At 39.2% G+C, this 23,574-nt stretch overlaps 1 protein-coding gene across 9 annotated transcripts in view; it reads left to right on the top strand.

The window, feature by feature from the left end:
* Window positions 1-23,574, top strand: part of ATP8B4 (ATPase phospholipid transporting 8B4 (putative)) — a 334,774-nt gene that overhangs the window by 59,465 nt on the left and 251,735 nt on the right. For 6 of the 9 annotated variants that reach the window (XR_008513460.2, XM_024232115.3, XM_054531020.2 and 3 more), the window contains exons 2-3: window positions 8,193-8,284; window positions 11,699-11,768. Coding sequence is in view for 8 of the 9 variants with exons in the window: in XM_024232115.3 (XP_024087883.2) it covers window positions 11,741-11,768 (28 nt within the window). In the remaining variant the exon portion in view is untranslated. 9 annotated transcript variants of the gene reach the window in all.

Here is a 23,574-nt window from a genome sequence, read left to right as displayed (position 1 = left end):
CTGAGCTATCCCTCTGAGGTTTGAGGGTTATGTTTTTAGTGCTAAAATTTGTCTGAACAGAAAAAGGTCTCTTCTAGTTGTTTTGTTTATAGGCAAGAGAGTGTCTCAGGTCCCTGGTTAACAATTAGCTGTTTTGAAGAAAAGAAAACTGGTGAAAAACATTAATTGGAAGCTGAAGTCTTGTTAGAAAGGAAAGGAGGAAACACAGGTTTTCTTGTGGGATTACCAACACCTGTGCCCATGAAGTATCTCCCCTGCCCGTTTTACTCAGCTGTTGCTCCATGCTGGCCTTTACTGCAAAACGTAAACTCAGAGTGATTTCAGTTTTGATTTTTTTAAATTTATTTTTTATTTTTTATGTGATATGTAATAACTGCACATATTTATGGGGTACATGTGATATTTTGGTATATGCATACGATGTGTAATTAGCATATATATCACCTTAAACATTTACCATTTCTTTGTGTTGGGAACATTCCAAATCTGCTAGCTATTTTAAGATACAATAAATTATCGTTATCTATATTGTTTATTTTATCGTTTATATCTATATCGCTTATTATAAATAAAAAATAAATTATCATTATCTATTGTCATACTACTGTGTTATCAAATACTAGAATCTATTCCTTCTATCTGACGATATGTTTGCACCTATTAACCAGCCTACCTTCATCCCCTTCTTCCTCTTCCCCTTCCTAATCTCTGGTAACCACCATTCTCCCTCTCTACCTTCATGAGATCAACTTTTTTAGCTCCCACATATGACAGAGGATATGTGATATTTGTCTTTCTGTGCCTGGCTTATTTTGCTTAACATAATATCCTCCAGTTCCATCCATGTTGCTGCAAATGATAGAGTTTTATTCTTTTTCATGGCTGAATAATACTCCACTGTATATAAATACCACATTTAAAAATTTTATTCCTCAAAAATAAATATTATTGCTTCCATATCTTGGCTGTTGTGAATAGTGCTGCAATAAACAGGGGAGTACAGACATCTTTTCAATGTACTTATTTCCTTTCTTTTGGATGTATTCCCAGAAGTGGGATTGCTGGATCATATGGTAGATCTATTTTCAGTTTTTTTGAGAAACCACAGAGTGATTTATTTTTACCTATATTGTGCCTTTATATTGTCTCATCATGCAGAAATCTTTAAAAATGAGGGAACAAATGATTTTTTTGTGCCCCTGGAGGATTTTTTTGTGGGTGGGAGAATTTTATTTTGTTCATATGTGGCATATTGAATATTTTCATTTAGTAGGAAAAGAGTTAACTAACCATCTAAAAGTAAATTGGCAATTGTAGCTCTCATTGAAATTAAACTTAATGTATGTTTGGCCAGATGCAGTGGCTCACGCCTGTAATGCCAGCACTTTGGGAGGCTGAGGCAGGTGGATTACTTGAGATCAGGAGTTCGAGACTACCCTGGCCAACATGGTGAAACCCCCTCTCTACGAAAAATACAAAAATTTGCCAGGCATGGTGGTGGGTGCCTGTAATCCCAACTACGCAGGACGCTGAGGCAGGAGAATCGACTGAACTGTGTGGTGGAGGTTGCAGTGAGCCGAGATCAGGCCACTGCACTCCAGCCTGGGTGACAGAGCGAGACTCTGTCTCTACAAAAAAATAAATAAAAAATAAAAAACAAAACTTAATGTGTGTAATCTAAATTCTTGTATAGCATGAGTAAGAAGTAGAAACAAGTATTTATTTTTAGGATCTCTCATGAAAAGATATTAAAAAATAGTAACCTCCTAGCAACATTATATATTTCAAATATTAATAAAATTCTAATTAAATATTAAATATTATTGATATGTTTTTGGAAACACATTCCTTCCTTACTTTAAAGCTACCTTGCTTTTCTCTCTCCTTTTATTTACTCAACTGGAGTTTGAGTACCTACCCAGTGCTGGGCACCGTGCTAGATGCCTAGGGGAAGAGGGCACAGAGGGAGGGCCACAGCATTTCATTTCAATGGATCCTTCTCTGACCTTTCTTTTGAAGTTGAGCGCCCTCTAGAGCTCTGTCCTTGTTCCTCATCCTCTGTCCTTTCCTCACCTCTCTTTGTTCTTGTCCTTTCTGGGTGAGGTCATTCATTCCCCTTGACTTCACTCCTTCCTTATATGTTGATGATTCCAAGTCTACGAATCTGTTTTTTTGTCTTTAGTGCTGTGAAGATGTTTTCAATGATCAAGAGGCATTTTAAGCCCACATGTTCAAACTAAATTCATTATTTTTTCATCCCAATTCCTTCTTCTGTCCCTCCACCTTCTCCTCCTTTTCCCTTTACTGCTGTATTTATCATCATAGTGGCACCTCTATCCCTCAGTGTCCCAAGGCAAAAACCTGGAAGTCACCCCAGATTCCTCCTTGTTCTGCATCCAAACACACAGACCATTTATTTTATTTTATTTTTTTTGAAGAGACAGGGTCTCACTATGTTGCCCAGGCTGGTCTCTTAACTCCTGGGCTCAAGCAATCCATCTGCCTCGGCCTTCCAAAGTGCTGGGATTACAGGCATGAGCCACCATGTCTGGCCCATACAGATCATTTATAGACTGCATATTTAACTATGGAAACATTTCTAGAATTCAGCCCCATTTGCCAGTTGTCATTGCTCCTCCATCTCCTTTTGTGCCAGCCCATACTGTGAGATTAACCTTCCTAAAATCTCCGACAGCCTGGACTGGCACAGAGAGACAAAAGGGAACAAGGATAATGGAAAAGAGGGCTGAATTCTAATTGTGCCATTCTACTTAGATACCTCTTCTGTCTCCCCACAACCTGCAGGAGCAACCACAAGATCTTGACCATAGCAATGCTCTCTGTCACCTTATCTATAAAATGGGGATAATGATAATTCCTGCTCGTAGAGTTTTGGTGAGGACTGAATAAGACAACACATGTCAAGTTCTTAGCACAAGGCCAAGTCCCCAGTGAATGGCAGTGACAATGAGGACAATGATGAAGATGATCCTGTCTTTCATAATCCAGCTCTTACCTGCCTTGCCAGCTCCATATCACTGCACATTCTTCCTATGCCTGTATGATCTGCTTGCCATGACAGTCACTGCTCCGCAAACCTTCCTTCCCTTTCACAACACTTGGCCTTTCCTCCCGCTGTTCCTTTGACTTGTCCTTACCTTGTTTTATTTAGCAAGCTCTTCTTTTCCTTTCAAAAGGACTCCACTCAGAATTGCCGTCCATGAGGTCTTCGCTGACTCTGCAAAGCAGGCTTGGTGACTGCCTTTCCTCTGCCTCCATAGTTCTTCATCCCTCCTTCTACCATAGCCCTGCACTCATCATCCTTTTTTAAAATTTTTATTTATTTATTTATTTTGAGACAGGGTCTCGTGTGTCACCCAGGCTGGAGTGAAGTGGCACAATCACAGCTCACTGCAGCCTTGAGCTTCTGGGCTCAAGTGATCCTCCCACTTTAGCCTCTCAAGCAGTGGGAGGCATGAGCCACCATGCCTGGCTAATTTTTTGTAAAGACAGTGTTTCGCCATGTTTCCCAGACTGGTCTCAAACTCCTGGACTCAAGTGAGGAGATAGAGGGCATCTGCCCACCTTGGCCTCCCAAAGTGTTGGGATTACAGGTGTGAGCCACTGCATCTGGCCTACACTCACCATTTGAGTGGTCTTTTATGTGTCTGTCTGCTCTCATCTTCACCAGACTGTGGGCTTTTGAAAGACTGGAAATGAATTTTTGCCTCCCTCATGCCCAGCCCAGGTTAGATATAGAGTAGGCACCTGATAAGTCTTTGATAATTGAATGTCAGTAGAGGGAGGAGATGGTTCTCAAATTTGGTAGGAGGTTTTCTCCATGTGGAGAGTTAAAAAAATACATTTTAAGAAAAATAAAAATAATCATCGCTTTCCCTTATTGAGTACTAACTTTGTGGCAGCAGGCATTGAGCTAATTTCTTTATGGAGATGGCTTGGTTTAGTTTTCCTAGTGATCCTATGAGTTACTGTGATTGTCCACAGAGGAGAAAACTGGAGCTTAGAAGGGAGGGGAACTTGCTTGAGATTCTAGGGTTAACAGGAGCAAACTTGGGCGGCCTAATGCCAGCACTGGTGGAGCAATAGGGAAGTGAGAAGAGGAAGGAAGATGGCCAAAGCAGGGTTGAGAGAAGAGGGACAGGATGAGGACAAGGAGGGGAAAATGAGAAAGAGACCAGCAAGAGCAGACTAAGAAAGGAAGAGAAGGGAAGGAGAAAAGGAAACTAGAATGCATTTCTATAAGTACTTCCATTGTTTCCTGAAGTTTTGATTGAAGTAACTCAGGAATGGAAAACCAAACATCGTATGTTCTCACTCATAAGTGGGAGCTAAGCTATGAGGATGCAAAGGCATAAGAATGGCACAGTGGACTTTATGGACTCAGGGGGAAAGGGTAGGAAGGGAGTGAGGAATAAAGGACTACAAATTGGGTGCAGTGTATACTACTCGTGTGATGGGTGCACCAAAATCTCACAGATCACCACTAAAGAACTTACTCATGTAACCAGTTTCCCAATAACCTATGGAAATTAAAAAAAAAAAAAAAAAAAAAAGGAAACTAGGAGACCAAGAAGGAAAATGAACAGGGGATACATGAGAGGACGAAGGGAAGCTTTGAAATGTTGTGGCTGGGTAATGGCTGCATGACTAGAATATAAAGAGACTCCCATATGGACATGGCAACTCACAACAATTAACCTGCTGTATGTTATACAGGAAATATAACAATAATTTATTGTTTGAGGCATGGTAATTGCATATACCTGTAGTTGCAAGCCATTTATAAATTTGGCTTTGTTTTTTTTTTTTTTTTTTTTTTTTTGAGATGGAGTTTCTTGTTGTTGCCTGGGCTGGAGTGCAATGGCATGATCTCAGCTCACTGCAACCTCTGCTTCCCGGGCTCAAGTGATTCTCCTGCCTCAGCCTCCTGAGTAGCTGGGATTACAGGCATGTGCCATCACACCCAGCTAATTTTTGTATTTTTAGTAGAGACGGAGTTTTTCCATGTTGGTCAGGCTGGTCTCGAACTCCTGACCTCAGGTGATCCACCCACCTCAGCCTCCCAAAGTGCTGGGATTACAGGTGTGAGCCACCGCTCCTGCCCTTATAAATTTGGCTTTTACACACACCCACACATACACACATACACAGATTGGCTTAATATTTTTTTTTACTTCTACTTTTGTACATTTCCTACAATCTGCAAGCACTGTGGCTGTTGGCAGCTGTCACTGATACCAAATAGAATTATCTCTAGCTCCCACCCTCACACTCACACTCAAAGCTGCACACATGCAGGACAGAAGCCTGGGCTTGTTCCTTTTTCTCTCACTCTCTCAGCTCCCAAGGCTGAGATTTCTCTGCTTCATCTGGATTGCCCATCTCTGGGGTCTCATAGCTGAGTTTCAGTTCCCCAATCCTACCTGCTCCTCAGGGGGCCAGCACTGGGGCTGCAGGTAATATTTTGGGTTGGCAGGCAGGGATGCCTGTGGGTGTGACAGCAAGGTCACCCCTACATGGGTCCCAGGGTGGGAGGACTCTCTGAGGCTTTGCTTTTCAGGCTTTGGGAACCTAGGGCCAGAGGGAGGAAAGGGGAAGGGCTGGGCAGCTGGAGGAGAGAAGTCTTGTTCCTTCCTCCTGTCATCCTTTCTTGACATCCTCAGACCCAGCTCCTGCTCAAGACCACACTGATGCAGCCCTCACAGGGAGCCTCTTCCTCTCCACGCTTGGTTGGGTGTTAGTCCTCAGGGAGATGGTGGGTTGGGATGGGAAGCAGGGGCCTTGTGGAGAATTGTGAAAAAATGTTACGGAAGTGGAAAGGAAACTGGGAGAGAAGGAGATGGAGTAAGAGGAGAAAAAGTAGACTGGGGAGGTGGAAATGAGGTGGAGGGAACACGCTTTTATGGAGTGAACTGTTCTTACCCGTGTACTTAACCTCACACAGCTTGGAGGAAGGCATTCCCATCTCCACTTTACAGATGTAGAGATTGAGTCTCACGCAGGATATGTGACTTGCTCAAAGTAATGCTAGATAGAAAGCCACTGAGCTGGGACTTGAACCTTGCTAATCTAAAAGTCTTTCCTGTGTAGTACTCTGCCTCCAAAGGGGAGAGGAGGCAAGCCGAACGGAACTGAGAAGGGAGCATAGAAGGAGATCTGGGGTTGGGCACGTTGGGTATTGAGTCTGGGCTTGGGCATATTCCATATTGGGTCCCTTCCTCCTTGGCCTGCTTTGTCCTGAGTCTTCAGAGAACTGGAGAACACCCACACCCAAAGGAAGTAGAAGATCCCCACCCTGGTGGGAACACTTCAGTTCCTCCCTAGGCTCTCAGATAGGAGACAGGCAGGGAGGGGCTCGCCTGGGCAGGTCTCTGGGCCAGCAAGGGGGCTGTCAAGGCTCTGCCTGTGCTTTTTCCTGGCCTCCACTGTTCCTGTCTCTTCCTCAAATGCCCTGGCTCCTTCCTTTTCCCTTTCTTTTCCAATCCCCTCTAATTCCTTTGCTTTTCTGTCACTCTACTTCATATTTTCAATCTTTCTCTTTCCACTGGCCCTAACCCCTCAGTTTACCACATGCCCTCTAGCTCCTCACTGCAAACACAGCTTCTCTTTAAGTCCCATCACCTGTTCACCCTTATGTCCATTTATTTATTTATTTTTGTAGAGACCAGGTCTCACAATTTGCTCAGGCTGGTCTAGAACTCCTGGATTCAAACAATCCTCCCACTTTGGCCTCCCAAAGTGTTGGGATTACAGGCATGAACCCCCCGCCAAGCCATTATCTCCTTTCTTTTATTGCAGGATGTCTTAAAGGAGTTACACTTGCTGTCCTCATTTGTTCCTAATGTTTACGCAGAAACATTGACAAGGAGACATCAATGGTCTGCCTTTAAGATAACTAATATCAAATGTACACTCTCATTATGTGCCCTGTCCCCACGACCCACCCAGATTGGCTCTGAGGTTTACAGAGCTTATTTGCGCCAGATTCTGTAATGAGTTAGTGGAAAAAGCAGGAATCCAAGAACAGGGTGTGTAGCCCCAAAGGACGGGCTTCTGACCACCATATCCTGCTTCCCCATCCCCCTGAACAGCTGCGAGGGCTGTTCTCTTGGATGGCTTTTGGTGGGTTTACTATGGCCAGAGTGGGCCATTTGTCCTGTAGACTTTGGACCATAATTCAATAGCACACCCAAAACAGATCTTTCTGGGGGCAGATTAATAGTAGCTCAGGAAACTGATGATATAAAATAAGAATGACAATTTATTAATTTAAAATACATACTCTAACTGTCAGGAGAACCAGAATGTTCACTTCATCATGACAAGTGCATACTTTCCCTGTGGGCAGGCTTCTGTGGGAAAGCAAATTATTATCAGCAGGTTGCTTGGTGAGCATGTAATCAGAGCAAGGGGAATTAGCTGTAATAACTTGATTGCTGAACGGCCTCAGATCATTAAAGAGACTCTCCATTTTAATCCTTTGCTTAAAGTGTTGAGTCACCTGCACCCAGATGTGCCCGTTTTCACTGTAAGAAGAGACTTCCTTGTGGAAGGCTGCCCTCTTCCTCACAGGATGCTTAAGTAGCAGTTCCAGCATGGAGGTCTTGGTATCTTCCATATCAAGGTGTCTAAAACCAACTCTTTAATTTCCCTGTACAAACTGGCATCTTCTTTTGACTTTGCTATTTCTTGCATTAGAAAATTATTTTCTGTGACCAAGATTCAACACCTAAACTTGAAATGTAAAAAAAAAAAAAAGTATTTATGGAAGTATGAATTTCAATCTTTAAAACAAATATGCACTGCTTTTTAAAATAAATTAATATATGTAAAGTCCTTAGCTATTATTTGCTACATTCCTCTCTCTACTTTCTCACACTTCCCTTATTAAAAACAACCCTCTAGGATTTTCACATGAAGAAACTACCATTTTAATCCCTGGTGTAAGATGAAGCTAAGGGTAAGATAAGACTCATCTAGCAGCTTTCCTTTTTCCATTTCCTCTACTTTGAGGCAGTTTTTAAGAGGGAGAACTTATTCTTGTAAATATTGTTTGCTTCAGTACTTATAAAGCGTTAAAGTTCAAAATCCTAAGTTCCTGCTTCTAGAGCTAGACTTGACTTTAGCAAACCTTTTTCTTTCAACTGATTTTGTTTAATCTATTTCCTTAGATCTTTACTGTTCCAAAAGTTCAACAAAAGATGACTTTTTCTTTACTTCGACAACCTTTAGAGGTGGAGCGAGTGTCAGTGGTGGTATTTTGGTGAGTTGATAAATTTGCAAGAATGACAGAACTAAATGTTGCTTCTAGAGTTAAACTAGAATCTGCTACATTACTATGAGTCCTCCGTAAAGTATACCTGATTGCCATTGCTACTAGAAAAAGACTGGATTTGAGGAAACATGGACTTGAATGTCAATTCTTATTTTTTCGATGTTACTTTATGTTTTAGAGTGACAACACTTGACTAGGATCATTAATAAGAAACAACTTCTGGAAATCTTATAGAAATATTGTTTATTTCATGCCATAGCGATTGTATAATTACCATGACAGAATATTTTCTACAAAAGGAAAAATGGCTAAAATTGAAAAATGGATTTATTCAGTATGTTCAAAATAAAAGGTTTCAAAGATACTTTGGAAGGTGGTATCGGAGAAATTAACAGTAGCAACATAGCTGTATGTTTTAAAAGTAATTTTAGGAAGAATACGGAAGAATATGACATTGCTTTATGTTTGAATGTCTAGGAACTTTTAAAATGAGAAGTGCTAGCAGGAAGATCTAAAATAAGATAGAGAAGAGGTTACATGGATATATTCTCCTTAGTTACCTTATATTACACAATTGTATTTAAGTTCATCTTTGTTATCTGTTAGTACCAGTCCCTCACACCAATCTAGCAAACCAATAAGGACAAAGAAAGGATAAGCTGCCAAGTGCCTGGTACTTTGATTAGCTTTCTGAGAGATAAATGTCTTCTGCCTGCATTCTTATTGCCGCTGTTTGGGTGTAGAGTCCCCTTTTTTTACATCTTGCTTGAAGAATGGTTCTTCCTTTCCTCTGTTCTGGGGACTCAGCCCATGAACACAGAACATGTTGACTTAGTCCCACTGGAGAATTTTCAAGCCCTGACAAGTTGGCTTAGGGCTTGCTGATGAGCCTTTACCCTCTGGCCAAGTGGGGCCACCAGATACAGATGTCATTGTCACAGAATTCATTCACCTGCCTAATACCATTTTGTATTTGTTGCTATGACTATTCTGTGAAACAGAAACAATTTTGTTTTTTGTTTGTTTTTTGAGTATTTTGTGAAACAAAGAAACAACAAAGTCCTTCATGGATGAAAACTCACTTTTGTCTGTGGTATTTTTGACAGGAAGTCTTTACCACCAAACATCCTTTTTGTGAATCTTCCTTTATAACTCTAGTGCCTCCTCTCCCCAGGTTTGCTCATTTTCTCTTCTTTCTTCTGCTCTTCAATTTGCCTGCAACACTCTTCCTATTGCTAACCCAGTTTTGCTCGTGCTGTGAGGTTCTTCCCAGGCTGAAGATAAGGGTGTGTAGGAAGATAGGGACCAGAAAAAAGGAGAGAGCAGCCAAAAAAGCTGCAGCCACTCCAGCTTGGGAAGGCAGATCTAAGACATTTTGGGGCTGGGGCCTGGGGTCTGGGATCCAGGGAGGGATAGTTGCTAAAAGGAAAGTGTCTTTTAGCATCTGGAAGCCCTTCCTCCATTTCTCATATAAATTAATCTTCCATTCAACAAGTGTTTACTGAGCATTACTATGTGCCAGACAGGCATTAGATGCTGGAGATACAGCTATGGAGACTTGTCCTAAAGGAGTTTGTGGAATAATGGGGAAATAGCCAATATAATGGAAAAATGTATTCTAGAGTGATAGGGGCTCTCACATGGGCAGTGCCAGGTTCTACGGGAACACACAGGAAGTGCTCCTCCTATCTCTGATTTGGGGAAGTCAGAGAAGGCCTCCTAAAGGAAATGATATATGAGTTGACATTGGACAGATGAATAGGAGCTAGTCTCATAAAGGGAGTGGAGACAGATGGCTACAGGCAGAGGGAAGAGCATGTGTGAAGGCCCCCAAATGGAAAGAAGCTGAGTTGTATATTTCTGGAGTGCAGACATGAGGAGGTACAGGGAAGCATGGGAGCAGGGAAGGAGAGTGATGAGGAATCAGGCTGGAAAGATGAGCAGGGATCAAGTTGCAGAAGGTCCTAGGAGTCATGTTAGAGTTTTTTTCCTGAGGCCAACAAGAGGTGTTTGCAGGGTTTTTAGCAGGGGTGTGACATGATGCCATTCCCCTTTTATAATGATAACTCTGGCTTTGATGTGGACACTGGTCTACAGGTGGCCAAGCCTGGAACAAGGGAGGAACATAGGGGGAGAGCGAGCACTGGTCAGCAGGCATGTCCTAGAGATAACCCACTGCCTGGGGCTGGGGTAGGGGAGTAGAGAGGCGGGGCTATGAGGGATGGTCTTGGGCAGCTTTGCTGGCAGCTGGTTGAAGGTGTGGAGGGAGCAACAGGGGAGTTACTGATGGGGTCATATTTGATGACCTAGCCTTGCTTTTAGCAACACCCGGCAGCGACACCCCTATGTCCTTGCTTGGATTCATAAGTTTTAGTAACCTGGCCCCTAGAAAACACTGGGTCCTGCAAAGTATCTGTGACCGTATTTGTCAGGCATACCCCAGGGGCCAGAAAAGGAAGAAATGATGGTCTCAGGCTTTTTAGACTTCTCGGGGATTTGTAGTGGAGCAGTGCGTGTTGATGAACTTCCTCTGCAACCTCTTTTCTTGTAACTACTAAGCCATAAGTGTTGTTCTTCCCCTTCTCTGGTCACCGTATGACTGACCAACTTCTTCTTTATGTATGTTGGCCGCATCCTGCCACACCACTTTCCTCAGCAGGAAGCAAACCAGTCATTTTTTTTCCTAACTGAAAGAGCATGTGGTCAGTACCTTTGCCTACACTGTCATGTGTTTGCAAAGGTGCATTTATTTCCATGGTCTTTTGGGTTTTGAATGTTTGAAATCACTTGTTTGCTCTTTCATTTATCATTCTAAATCTCTAAGAGTTTACAATATGAAGGAAATTAGGCCACATGTAGGGAAAAAATGAAATATAATAATGATATTATTCTTGTTTTAAAAAAATAACTGCCTGGTGAAGACTACATACATGAGAATAAATCGAGGAAAAGTTTTGGATTGCATTTTGTTTCTCTAGAGCCTGGGCAATAATTTCCTCTCACACATAGCTCTCGAAGTTCAGTTGTGGTTCTCAGCTGTGGCTTGTGAAAGAATCACCTACGGCACTTAAATAAAAGGCAGATTCTGGAACCTCACCCCTGAGATATTCTGATTCACAGGATATGAGATATATTTGACTCAATTTTAATGCCAAATTGAGTGGAGCATTTGTGCTTACCTTGAGTTGTCTCATATGGCCTTTAAAATACAAATAGATTATTTTTGTACAGAATTATTCTTATCTGGCTGGACTAAAGCCTGATAAATTAAATCTGTTGTTCTTTCCTGTGTCAGTGACTTCCTAGTTATCTAGATTTGTCTAGGAAGAAAGTTAAAGGAGATAAATTTGTAGTTATTGTGCATTTTTCAGATACTAATATTGCATACTTCTGTTTTCTTAGGTAGGCCACCTTTTGAGACCTGGTGAAAGATCAGGTATAATAATGTTCTGCAGTGAAAAGAAATTGCGTGGTAAGTTTTGAGTTCTTCCATTGATGCAAAGTGATATTTTAAAAATATAATTTTAATTTTTTCATGGAAGTTTAATTTATATATAAAAAGCACACAGGTCTAGGTGTTCAGCTCAATGAACTTTGACGATTATATACACCCATGTAACTACAAAGGGTGTATAAAACAAGATATAGAACATCGATTTCTATCACCCCAGAAAGTTCCTTTGTGCTCCTTTTCATTCATTCTTTCTACACCCACTGTGACCATATTTTGATTTCTGTCAGATCAGTTTTACCCATTTTTGAAATGAATATAAATGAAATCATACAGTATGTGTTCTTTCGTGTTGCTGCTTTTGCTCAGCATAAGGTTTTTGACATATACCTATACAGTTGCATGTATTAATAGTTCTTCATTTTAAATTTCAAAGCAGTGTTCCATTGTGTGAACACACCAACATTTAAAACAGTTCATATAGTTAGAAATAATTTTGATCATGATAGCAGAAAACACACTTTGTTTTTTAGGTTGAGTAATTTGGTTGAGTAATTAATGGTATCATTAACACTTTTCAGTTTACTGAGTCCAATTTCTTTAATATAGCATCCACACCAGAGAGTGTTGATTTTCCCTTTTGTCTTTAGTTAGTCAGTGACAGGCTACTATGTAATTTTTCCTTCAGTGGACATGTGTCCAACCTATTACGGCTGTTTTCTTTATTTTTGACCATAGACTCTTTAGAGACTAAAGGCTGGATTAGAGTTTACATAGTGCCCTGTCCCTCCTTCCAATATCGTCCCTGATATGTGGTTAACCTACTTGCGCAGGTAATTATATCATGATGCACTTCATTCTCTTGTTGGATACTTACTCATTGCAACATTTAGTCTCATAGTGAGCTGAACTCTGTCTCAATGTGGTTCCCACCCACAGGCCATTAATTATGCCCTCTGGGGCAATATATTCATATTCCCAATGCTAATCAGGAGTCTAGAATTATTGCCACCCATTTTTTTTCCAGTAAAATGATTTATTTATATATGATCTTAATAGTGTAAAGATAAGATTAACTGGCTTTAACACAAGTTTTCAACAGGACCCAGTGTTGCAAAGTTTTGATGTGTTCTAACATGATCTGAGATCCAGGTCTCATTCTCTTAAACAGTAATTCATATGTATATGTATATATTAATTCATATATGTAAAAGTAGGAAATTTTTGGAAATAAAAATAAGAAAGCATAAGTCGCTGTAATCATGCCACCTAGAGATAACTACTTGAGGTTGCTGTGTTGCACAACTTTACAGGGCTCTAATTATAGTGACCTCTATTAATGTATTTGTGTATATCGACCCAAATATATATCCCCAAATGGAATTATCCTGTACATTATTTTGAAACCTCCTCTTTAAACTCAGAATTATAATCACAGACACTTTTATGTCTTTAAATATTTCTCAATAACATTATTCTTATTTACATTTCCCCTAACTTTTAATTTTGAAAATGTGGAATTTTACAGAATTGAAAGAATGATATGATGAACACTCATAAACCCTTCACCTTAATTCTACAATTATATTTTGCCACATGTGCTTCCTTACTGTCTCTTTTTCTATACAAACACATGCCCTCGTATGTACAAACACACACATGGGGTCTTTTTTTTTTTTCAAATTTCAATAGGTTTTTGGGGAACAGGTAGTGTTTGGTTACATGAATAAGTTCTTTGGTGGTGATTTCTGAGATTTGGTGTACCCATCACCTGAGCAGTATACACTGTTCCCAATTTGTAGTCTTTTTTCCTTCACTCCCCCTTCCACCCTTTCCCCCAAGTCCCCAAAATCCATTGTATCATTCTTATGCCTTTGCATCCTCATAGCTTAGCTCCCACTTATGGGTGAGGACATATGATGTTTGGTTTTCCATTCCTGAGTTACTTCACTTAGAATAATGGTCTCCAATTCCATCCAGGTTGCTGCAAATACCATTATTTCGTTCATTCTTATGGCTGAGTAGTATTCCATAGTGTATATATGGGTGTGTGTGTGTGTGTATATGTGTGTGTATGTGTATGTGTGTGTGTGTATATATATATATATATATATATGCCACATTTTCTTTATCTGCTTGTTGATTGATGGGCATTTGGGCTGCTTCCATATTTTTTGCGATTGTGAATTGTACTGCTATAAACATGCGTGTGCAAGTATCTTTTTTGTATAATGACTTCTCTTCCTCTGGGTAGATACTCAGAAGTGGGATTGCTGGGTCAAATGGTAGATCTACTTTTAGTTCTTTAAGGAATCTTCACACTGTTTTTCATAATGGTTGTACTAGATTACATTCCCACCAACAGTGTAAAAGTATTTCCTTTTTACCACATCTACATCAACATTTATTATTTTTTGATTATGGCCTTTCTTGCAGGAGGGAGGTGGTATCACATTGTGGTTTTGATTTGCATTTCCCTGATAATTAGTGATGTTGAGCATTTTTTCATATATTTGTTGGCCATTTGTATATCCTCTTTTGAGAATTGTCTATTCATGTCCTTAGGCCACTTTTTGATGGGATCCGTTTGTTTTTTTTCTTGCTGATTTGTTTGAGTTCCTTGTAGATTCTGGATATTAGTCTTTTGTTGGATGTATAGATTGCGAAGATTTTTCTCCTACACTGTGGGTTGTCTATTGGCTGATTATGTCTTTTGCTGTGCAGAAGCTTTTTAGTTTAATGAAGTATCATTTATTTATGTTTGTTTTTGTTGTATTTGCTGTTGGGTTCTTGGTCATGAAATCTTTGCCTAAGCCAATGTCTTGAAGTGTTTTTCTGATGTTGTCTTCTATAGTTTTTATAGTTTCAGTCTTAGATTTAAGTCTTTGATTCATCTTGAGTTGATTTTTGTATAAGGTGAGAGATGAGAATCCAGTTTCATTCTTCCAGGTGTGGCTTGCCAATTATCCCAGCACCATTTGTTAAATCGGGTATCCTTTCCCCCGTTGATGATTTTGTTTAATTTGTCAAAGATCAGTTGCCTGTAAATATTTAGCTTTATTTCTGGGTTCTCTATTCTGTTGCGTTGGTCTACATGCCTGTTTTTATACCAGTATTATGCCGTTTTGGTGACTAGGGCCTTATAGTATAGTTTGAAGTCGGGTAATGTAATGCTTCTAGATTTGTTCTTTTTGCTTAGTCTTGCTTTGGCTATGTGGGCTCTTTTTGGTTCCACGTGAATTTTAGGATTGTTTTTTCTAGCTCTGTGAAAAATGATGGTGGTATTTTGATGGGAATTGCATTGAATTTGTAGATTGCTTTTGGCAGTATAGTCATTTTCACAATAGTGATTCTACCCATCCATGAGCGTGTGTTGATTCTACCCATCCATGAGCGTGTGTTTCCATTTGTTTGTGTCATCTATGATTTCTTTCAGCAGTGTTTTATAGTCTTCCTTGTAGAGGTCTTTCACCTCCTCGGTTAAGTATATTCCTAAGTATCTTTTTTTATGGCTATGATAAAAGGGTTTGAGTTCTTCATTTGATTCTCAGCTTGGTTGCTGTTGCTGTATAGCAGGGCTACTGATTTGTGTATATTAATTTTGTATCCTGAAACCGCTGAAATCATTTACCATTTCTAGGAGCTTTTTGGAAGAGTCTTTAGGGTTTTCTAGGTGTATGATCATGTCATCAGCAAAGAGCAACAGTTTGACTTCCGCTTTACTGATTTGGATGCCCTTTATTTCTTTCTCTTGTCTGATTGTTCTGGCTAGGACTTCCAGTACTGTGTTGAATAGAAGTGGTGAAAATGTGCATCCTTGTCTTGTTCCAGTTCTCAGGGGGAATGCTTTCAACTTTTCCCTATTCAGTATAATGTTGGCTGTGGATTTGTCATAGATGGCTTTTATTAACTTAAGGCATGCCCCTTCTATGCTGATTTTGCTGAGGGTTTTAATCATAAAGGGATGCTGGATTTTGTCAAATACTTTTTCTGCATCTATTGAGCTAATCATGTGATTTTTGTTTTTTAATTCTATTTATGTGGTATATCACATGTATTGACTTGTGTATGTTAAACCATCCCTACATCCCTGGTATGAAACTCACTTGATTATGGTGGACAATCTTTTTGATATGTTGTTGGATTTGGTTAGCTGGTATTTTGTTGAGGAGTTTTGCATCTATGTTCATAAAGGATATTGTTCTGTAGTTTTTTTTTTTGTTATGTCCATCCCTGGTTTTGGTATTAGGGTGATACTGGCTTCATAGAATGATTTAGGGAGGATTCTCTCTGTCTACCTTGTGGAATAGTGTCAAAAGGATTGGTACCAATTCTTTGAATGTCTGATAGAATTCATTTGTGAATCCCTGTGATCCTGGACTTTTTTGTTGTTGGCAATTTTTAAATTACCATTTCAATCTCACTGCTTGTTATTGGTCTGTTCAGAGTTTCTATTTGTTTCTGGTTTAATCTAGGAGAGTTGTATATTTCCAGGAATTTATCCATCTCCTTTAGGTTTTCTAGTTTATGGGCTTAAAGGTGTTCATAGTGGCCTTGAATGATCTTTTGTATTTCTGTGGTATTGGTTGTAATATCTCCTGTTTCATTTCTAATTGAGCTTATTTGGATCTTCTCTCTTCTTTTCTTGGTTAATCTCACTAATGGTCTATCAATTTTATTTATCTTTTCAAAGAATCAGCTTTTTGTTTCATTTGTCTTTTGTGCTGTTTTTTTTGTTTCAAATTCATTTAGTGTGCTCTGATCTTGGTTATTTCTTTTCTTCTGCTGGGTTTGGGTTTGGTTTGTTCTTCTTTCTCTAGTTCCTTGAGATGTGACCTTAGATTGTCTATTTGTGCTCTTTCAGACTTTTTGATGTAGGCATTTAATGCTATGAAGTTTCCTCTTAGCACCGCTTTTGCTGTATCCCAGAGGTTTTGTTAGGTTGTGTCACTATTATTGGTCAGTTTGAAGAATTTTTAAATTTCCATCTTGATTTCATTGTTGACCCAATGATCATTCAGGAGCGGGTTATTCAATTTCCATTTATTTGCATGGTTTTAAGAGTTCCTTTTGGAGTTGATTTCCAATTTTATTCCACTGTGGTTTAAGAGAGTACTTGCTATAATTTCAATTTTCTTAAATTTGTTGAGACTTGTTTTGTGGACTTTCATATGGTCTATCTTGGAGAATATTCCATGTGCTGATGAATAGAATGTGTATTCTGCATTTGTTGGGTAGGGTGTTCTGTAAATATCTGTTAAGTCCATCTGTTTTAGGGTATAGTTTAAGTTCATCGTTTCCTTGTTGACTTTCTGTCTTGATGACCCGTCTAGTGCTGTTAGTGGAGTATTGAAGTCTCCCACTATTATTGTGTTGCTGTCTATCTTGTTTCTTAGGTCTAGTAGTAATTGTTTTATAAATTTGGGAGCTCCAGTGTTAGGTGCATATATATTTAACATTGTGATAATTTCCTGTTGGACTAGTCCTTTTATCATTATATAATTTCCCTCTTTGTCTTTTTTAACTGCTGTTGCTTTAAGGTTTGTTTTGTCTGTTGTAAGAATAGCTACTCCTGCTCGCTTTTATTGTCCATGTGCATAGATTATCTTTTTCCATCCCATTACCTTAAGTTTATGTGAATCTTTATGACACACAGGTTTCTGTTGTTTTTGTCAAATGTTGTAGACATCGTGACACTTACCCCAAATACTTCAGCACACATCCCCTAAGAACAAGGACATTCTCCTGCATACCCACATTATCATCACCATACCCGAGAAATGTCACATTGATAAATAGCATATATACCATTTTTCACTTTCCTCAGTGGTCCCCAGTACATCTCATCTCTTGGAATTGGCTTTAATTTTTGGTACAGTATCCAATCAGTGTTCATAAACTGAATTTGGACAATTCCTTTATTTTCTTTTAAATTTAAAATAATTTTTCATTATTTTGAATTTTGGGAAAGTCTAGTCTAACCATTTTATTGAATATTCTAGCATGGTTTAATTTTTTCTAAAGTAATTTGGGTTAAACATTTTTGGCACAAATACTATGTACATAATATTTGCTTTTTAATGAACAATTCATTAAGTAGTTAATTGACAGTTTTTTGATGAGGAATGGAACTTGTTAATCCTCCTCACACAGAACTTCATTTTACAGACAAATAGTAATTGCTATGTAATGAGTCTAAGTTTTTTTTTTTTTTTTAGAGACATGGGTAAAGGTTATTTAATGGCAGCTCACTGAAGAGGAAACCTGCATAGCCAATAAATATTTAAAGACATACACAACTTCAGTAGTAATAAGGAATTGCAAATTAAAACCATGTCAGACTCATGAACTTGGCAAAATTTGACAATTCTGACAGTAGCAAGTTCCATACATTTTTAGAGCTTTGTGGTAGTTTTTTTTTTAAATTTATTATACTTTAAGTTTTAGGGTACATGTGCACAATGTGCAGGTTAGTTACATATGTATACATGTGCCATGCTGGTGTGCTGCACCCATTAACTCGTCATTTAGCATTAGGTATATCTCCTAAAGCTATCCCTCCCCCCTCCCCTTACCCCACAACAGTCCCCAGAGTGTGATGTTCCCCTTCCTGTGTCCATGTGTTCTCATTGTTCAATTCCCACCTATGAGTGAGAATATGAGGTGTTTGGTTTTTTGTCCTTGCGATAGTTTACTGAGAATGATGATTTCCAATTTCATCCATGTTCCCACAAAGGACATGAACTCATCATTTTTTATGGTTGCATAGTATTCCATGGTGTATATGTGCCACATTTTCTTAATCCAGTCTATCATTGTTGGACATTCGGGTTGGTTCCAAGTCTTTGCTATTGTGAATAATGCCACAGTAAACATACGTGTGCACGTGTCTTTATAGCAGCATGATTTATAGTCCTTTGGGTATATACTCAGTAATGGGATGGCTGGGTCAAATGGTATTTCTAGTTCTAGATCCCTGAGGAATTGCCACACTGACTTCCACAGTGGTTGAACTAGTTTACAGTGCCACCAACAGTGTAAAAGTGTTCCTATTTCTCCACATCCTCTCCAGCACCTGTTGTTTCCTGACTTTTTAATGATTGCCATTCTAACTGGTGTAAGATGGTATCTCATTGTGGTTTTGATTTGCATTTCTCTGATGGCCAGTGATGGTGAGCATTTTTTCATGTGCTTTTTGGCTGCATAAATGTCTTCTTTTGAGAAGTATCTATTCATGTCCTTTGCCCACTTTTTGATGGGGTTGTTTGTTTTTTTCTTGTAAATTTGTTGGAGTTCATTGTAGATTCTGGATATTAGCCCTTTGTCAGATGAGTAGGTTGTGAAAATTTTCTCCCATTTTGTAGGTTGCCTGTTCACTCTGATGGTAGTTTCTTTTGCTGTGCAGAAGCTGTTTAGTTTAATTAGATCCCATTTGTCCATTTTGGCTTTTGTTGCCATTGCTTTTGGTGTTTTAGACATGAAGTCCTTGCCCATGCCTATGTCCTGAATGGTAATGCCTAGGTTTTCTTCTAGGGTTTTTATGGTTTTAGGTCTAACGTTTAAGTCTTTAATTCATCTTGAATTAATTTTTATAAGGAAGGGATCCAGTTTCAGCTTTCTCCATATGGCTAGCCAGTTTTCCCAGCACCATTTATTAAATAGGGAATCCTTTCCCCATTGCTTGTTTTTCTCAGGTTTGTCAAAGATCAGATAGTTGTAGATATGTGGCGTTATTTCTGAGAGCTCTGTTCTGTTCCATTGATCTATATCTCTGTTTTGGTACCAGTACCATACTGTTTTGGTTACTGTAGCCTTGTAGTATAGTTTGAAGTCAGGTAGTGTGATGCCTCCAGCTTTGTTGGCTCTGTAACTGTGTCTGCATTCGCTTCCTGACAGTGACTGGCAGAGAAAGCTGAGGCCAGTCACTTCTTCTTGGACTTGTTACAATGGCCCATGACCTGCAAGACTGACATGTGATGAAATGATCACCATCATTTGTATCATCATGAGTGGGACTGACACATCTTTAGATGACATCAGTTTCTGTAGATCTGGAAATAGTCTGGAGAGCTTTTTATTTTAACCTAAAACATGCATTCATTTATTTAGTCACTCCACAAACATTTTTGAGTCCTTATAATTTGTGAGGTAGCACCAACCTTGACTTCAAATGGCTTTTTACAATTCAATAAAATACATGTATTCTCACACAATTTTTAAGTTTATGGTAGCAAGGGTAACTTAAAATAGTTTATTGAACATCACTATAAGTGGTATATTTGCCTACAAGTGGTATATTTGCCTGCAAGTGGTATCTTTGCCAGAGGGGCACAGACTGGAGTTGTCAGAGGGAAAAATCATGCAGAGATGATATTTTATCTCAGTGAGAAAGTTCATGTCTGCAGCTTTTAATAAAGGTGCACTTACATTTGTATGCACTTTCACAACATCATTGGGAAGCATAGGACATTGATGATGTGTGGGAAAATATGACAAGCCAGCCATGGGTCTTGTGGGGAAATAACAATTTTCTCCCAGATATGCTTTATTCTTTATTATCTCCATATTCACATGTCTTGCATTCTTTTTTTTTTTTTTTTTTTTGAGATGGAGTTTTGCTCTTGTTGCCCAGGAGGCTGGAGTGCAGTGGCACCGTCTTGGCTCACTGCAACCTCTGCCTCCTGGGTTCAAGCAATTCTCCTGCCTCAGCCTCCCGAGTAGCTGGGATTACAGGCATGCACCACCACGCCTGGCTAATTTTGTATTTTTAGTAGAGATGGGGTTTCTCCATGTTGAGGCTGGTCTTGAACTCCTGACCTCAGGTGATCTGCCCGCCTCGGCCTCCCAAAATGCTGGGATTACAGGCGTGAGCCACCGCACCCAGCATGTCTTGCATTCTTTAAGATGTAAAAAGGTCCAGCCCCTTGACTCAAATGTTTAAAACATGATGATTACAGTCTATTTTCTGTTTGTTCTTTGAAATTCACTCTTTCCTTATAGCTTGTATGAGAGGCCCAAAGACAAATAGTTTTAAAGTGTACAAGTGACAGGGTGCAGTGGCTCACACCTGCAATCTCAGCACTTTGGGAGGCTGAGGTAGAAGGATCACTTGAGGTCAGGAGTTTTAGACCAGAGTGGGCCACACAGTGAGACCCCTGTCTCTACCAAAAATTTAAAAAGTAGCCAGGCATGGTGGCACGTGCCTGTAGTTCCAGCTCCTTGGGGGAATGAGGTGGGAGGATCACATGGGCCCAGGAGATTGAGGCTTCAGTGAGCTCTGATTGTGCTACTGCACTCCTGCCTGAGTGACAGACTGGGACCTAGTCTCTAATAAAAGAAAAGAAAAGAAAAAAAATTGTACGTGTGCTTTTCCGCAATCAGGAAGAATGTTGTTTATGGGTAAAATACCTAATTCAGATCTCATTAGTTTAGAAATATGGGAAGCAAAAGAAGTACATAATTAGAGGCCTTCTTTAAACCAGCTTAGCTCTTCTTTATTCCAAAATGTGGGAGTTGTGGAACCAGAACACATTACTGCCTTAGTATGTTTATGGGGTGTAGGGTAGGATGAATCAGACCAGGGCTGTGTATGTCTTCTGTGGGCCCTAGGCACTTTTGCCTTTGTGGGTCCCTTCCTCCATAAAAACATATGAAAAATTATGTTTGATGAATATGTCATATAAAGACAAATATAATCCAGGCTAGATTCATTATTATGTATCCATTACTATTATATTCATTTTTCCTCTGATTTTAAAATAAATGAAAATTGAAACAGTTTTGTGGGCTCTTGAAAATATCATGGGCCCTAGGCACTCTGCCTACTATGCCTCATGGATAAGTCAGCCCTGAATCAGATATGCATACTGGGGTGAAATAGCCTTCCAGAGAGCAACTCTGTATATCTTGGGGAGGAGAGAGAGAGACAGCTTCTTATGCTTATTTTTGTGAATCTACATATAGAAAGTAGTTAAATATGCTTTTAGTGGGAGTAGTCCTTTCAAGTTATTATTGCCACTATAAGTTTAAAAACCATGTGGTAGACTGGGCTTGGTGGCTCATGCCTGTTATCCTAGTGCTTTGGGAGGCTGAGGTGAGAGGATCACTTGAGACCAGGAGTTTGAGACCAGCCTGGGCCACATAGCAATACCCTGTCTCTACAAAAAATTAAAAATTAGCTGGGCATGGTGGCATGGTTCTGTACTACTCAGGAGACTGAGGTAGGGAGGATAGCTTGAGCCCAGGAGGTCAAGGTTGCAGTGAGCTATGATTGTGCCATTGTACTCCAGCCTGTGTGACAGAGTGAGACCCTATCTAAAAAAAAAAAAAAAAAATCACCTGACAATACAGAACTGTATGGTACTCATGTATTTTCATGACCCAACCAAAATCTTTAATTTTTTCTTGCCAACTTACACATACTATTTGAATTTAGGTGGCTGTGACATAACAGATCAATAGCATAAGAATTTACTGGATTTGGCCAGAGTGGGTATTATGGGTTTACAAGGCTCTGTCAATATTCTGTAATTGTCCTTTGTGAACACAATTGTTGCATGACAGAAACAACATGAGTCAGAAGTGATAGGAATGAACCTGGTTCTACTTACCAGGCATTTGTATTCAAATCCTCTGAGCCTCAATTTTCGCATTTGTAAAATGGGACTAATGTTTACCTCTGAAGGTTACTGTGAGCATGAATGTAAAATGAAATATATGTGAAGTAACTCATAAATTATAAAAGCCGTATGTAAATGTTAGACAGTACTGAATTCATAGATATATGATACAGTTCATTGATTTCTAGGTTTTTCTCCTGAAAACTCCTAATTTCTAAGTTTTACAAAAACAGTGTTGTACAGTTTTATGGCTGACATGAGCATTATATACACAGGTGGGTTTCCTGTTTACTGAGGTGACTTGTATAGGGCTCTGATTTCCAAGAGGACATCCTGGAAGCCTCTTCTGTACCCTCTGGGACTCTTTCAAAAGGGTTGTTTACTTATGGTGACTCTCTAGAGGCCTGCCAGTGTGGTGCAAATGACAGTGGTCAGTTGCTTTGGTTGAAGTTTATATACCTGATTCTCAGGCATTTACAACGACTTCTCTTACAATAAATGTTGCATTATCACATCTGTTTAACAAACTAACAGGCCGTAATAGGACCTAGGGGTCATGGAGGTTCAATGCCAACAGCATTTTGGAAAGTATTGTTTTTGGTCTGCAGTTGGGGAATAAAGTCTGTTTTTTTTTTTTTTTTTTTTTTGTATAATTAGATTACATAACACCATAAACATTGCTTTGAGCATATATTATTTAACAGGTAATGTGCTTGTCCTTTGATAGAAGGTGATAAAAAAGATGAATAAGACATGGAACCTATCCTTATAGGTACCTTATCAATGCATATAAAAGTATTTTTATTTGTATTAATTTATATGTTTAAAGAGCGTTATTTCTTATTGGGTTTATCTCTTATGGAGCAATAAATCCAAAAGCTGTTTTCTCAAGTAGATTTTGAGTTACACTTGTGAAGGAATTAGTTTTTGTTTGAATTTGCATTTCATCTACCATAATAATTTATTTTAAATTGGATCATGTTTTAAAAAGTCATCTATTTTCTTAGTTTGATTGAATGAGGCTGTTGAAATGAAGTACCACATGGTGCTGGCCAGCGAGTGACATACATAAGACAGTGCTGGCTTCACAAAAGCCCTCTCATAACTTTGGGGTTCTGTTTCCTAATGAGTTCTCTTCTATGTTTTAATAACTTTTTGGTGTCCAGAGAGAAAAGGCATGGGAAATCATCTTTGGTTCCACTACAGAT

The sequence above is a fragment of the Pongo abelii genome, chromosome 16, assembly GCF_028885655.2.
Source record: "Pongo abelii isolate AG06213 chromosome 16, NHGRI_mPonAbe1-v2.0_pri, whole genome shotgun sequence".
NCBI lineage: Eukaryota > Metazoa > Chordata > Mammalia > Primates > Hominidae > Pongo > Pongo abelii.
This window is presented reverse-complemented; position numbering and strand designations above follow the sequence as displayed.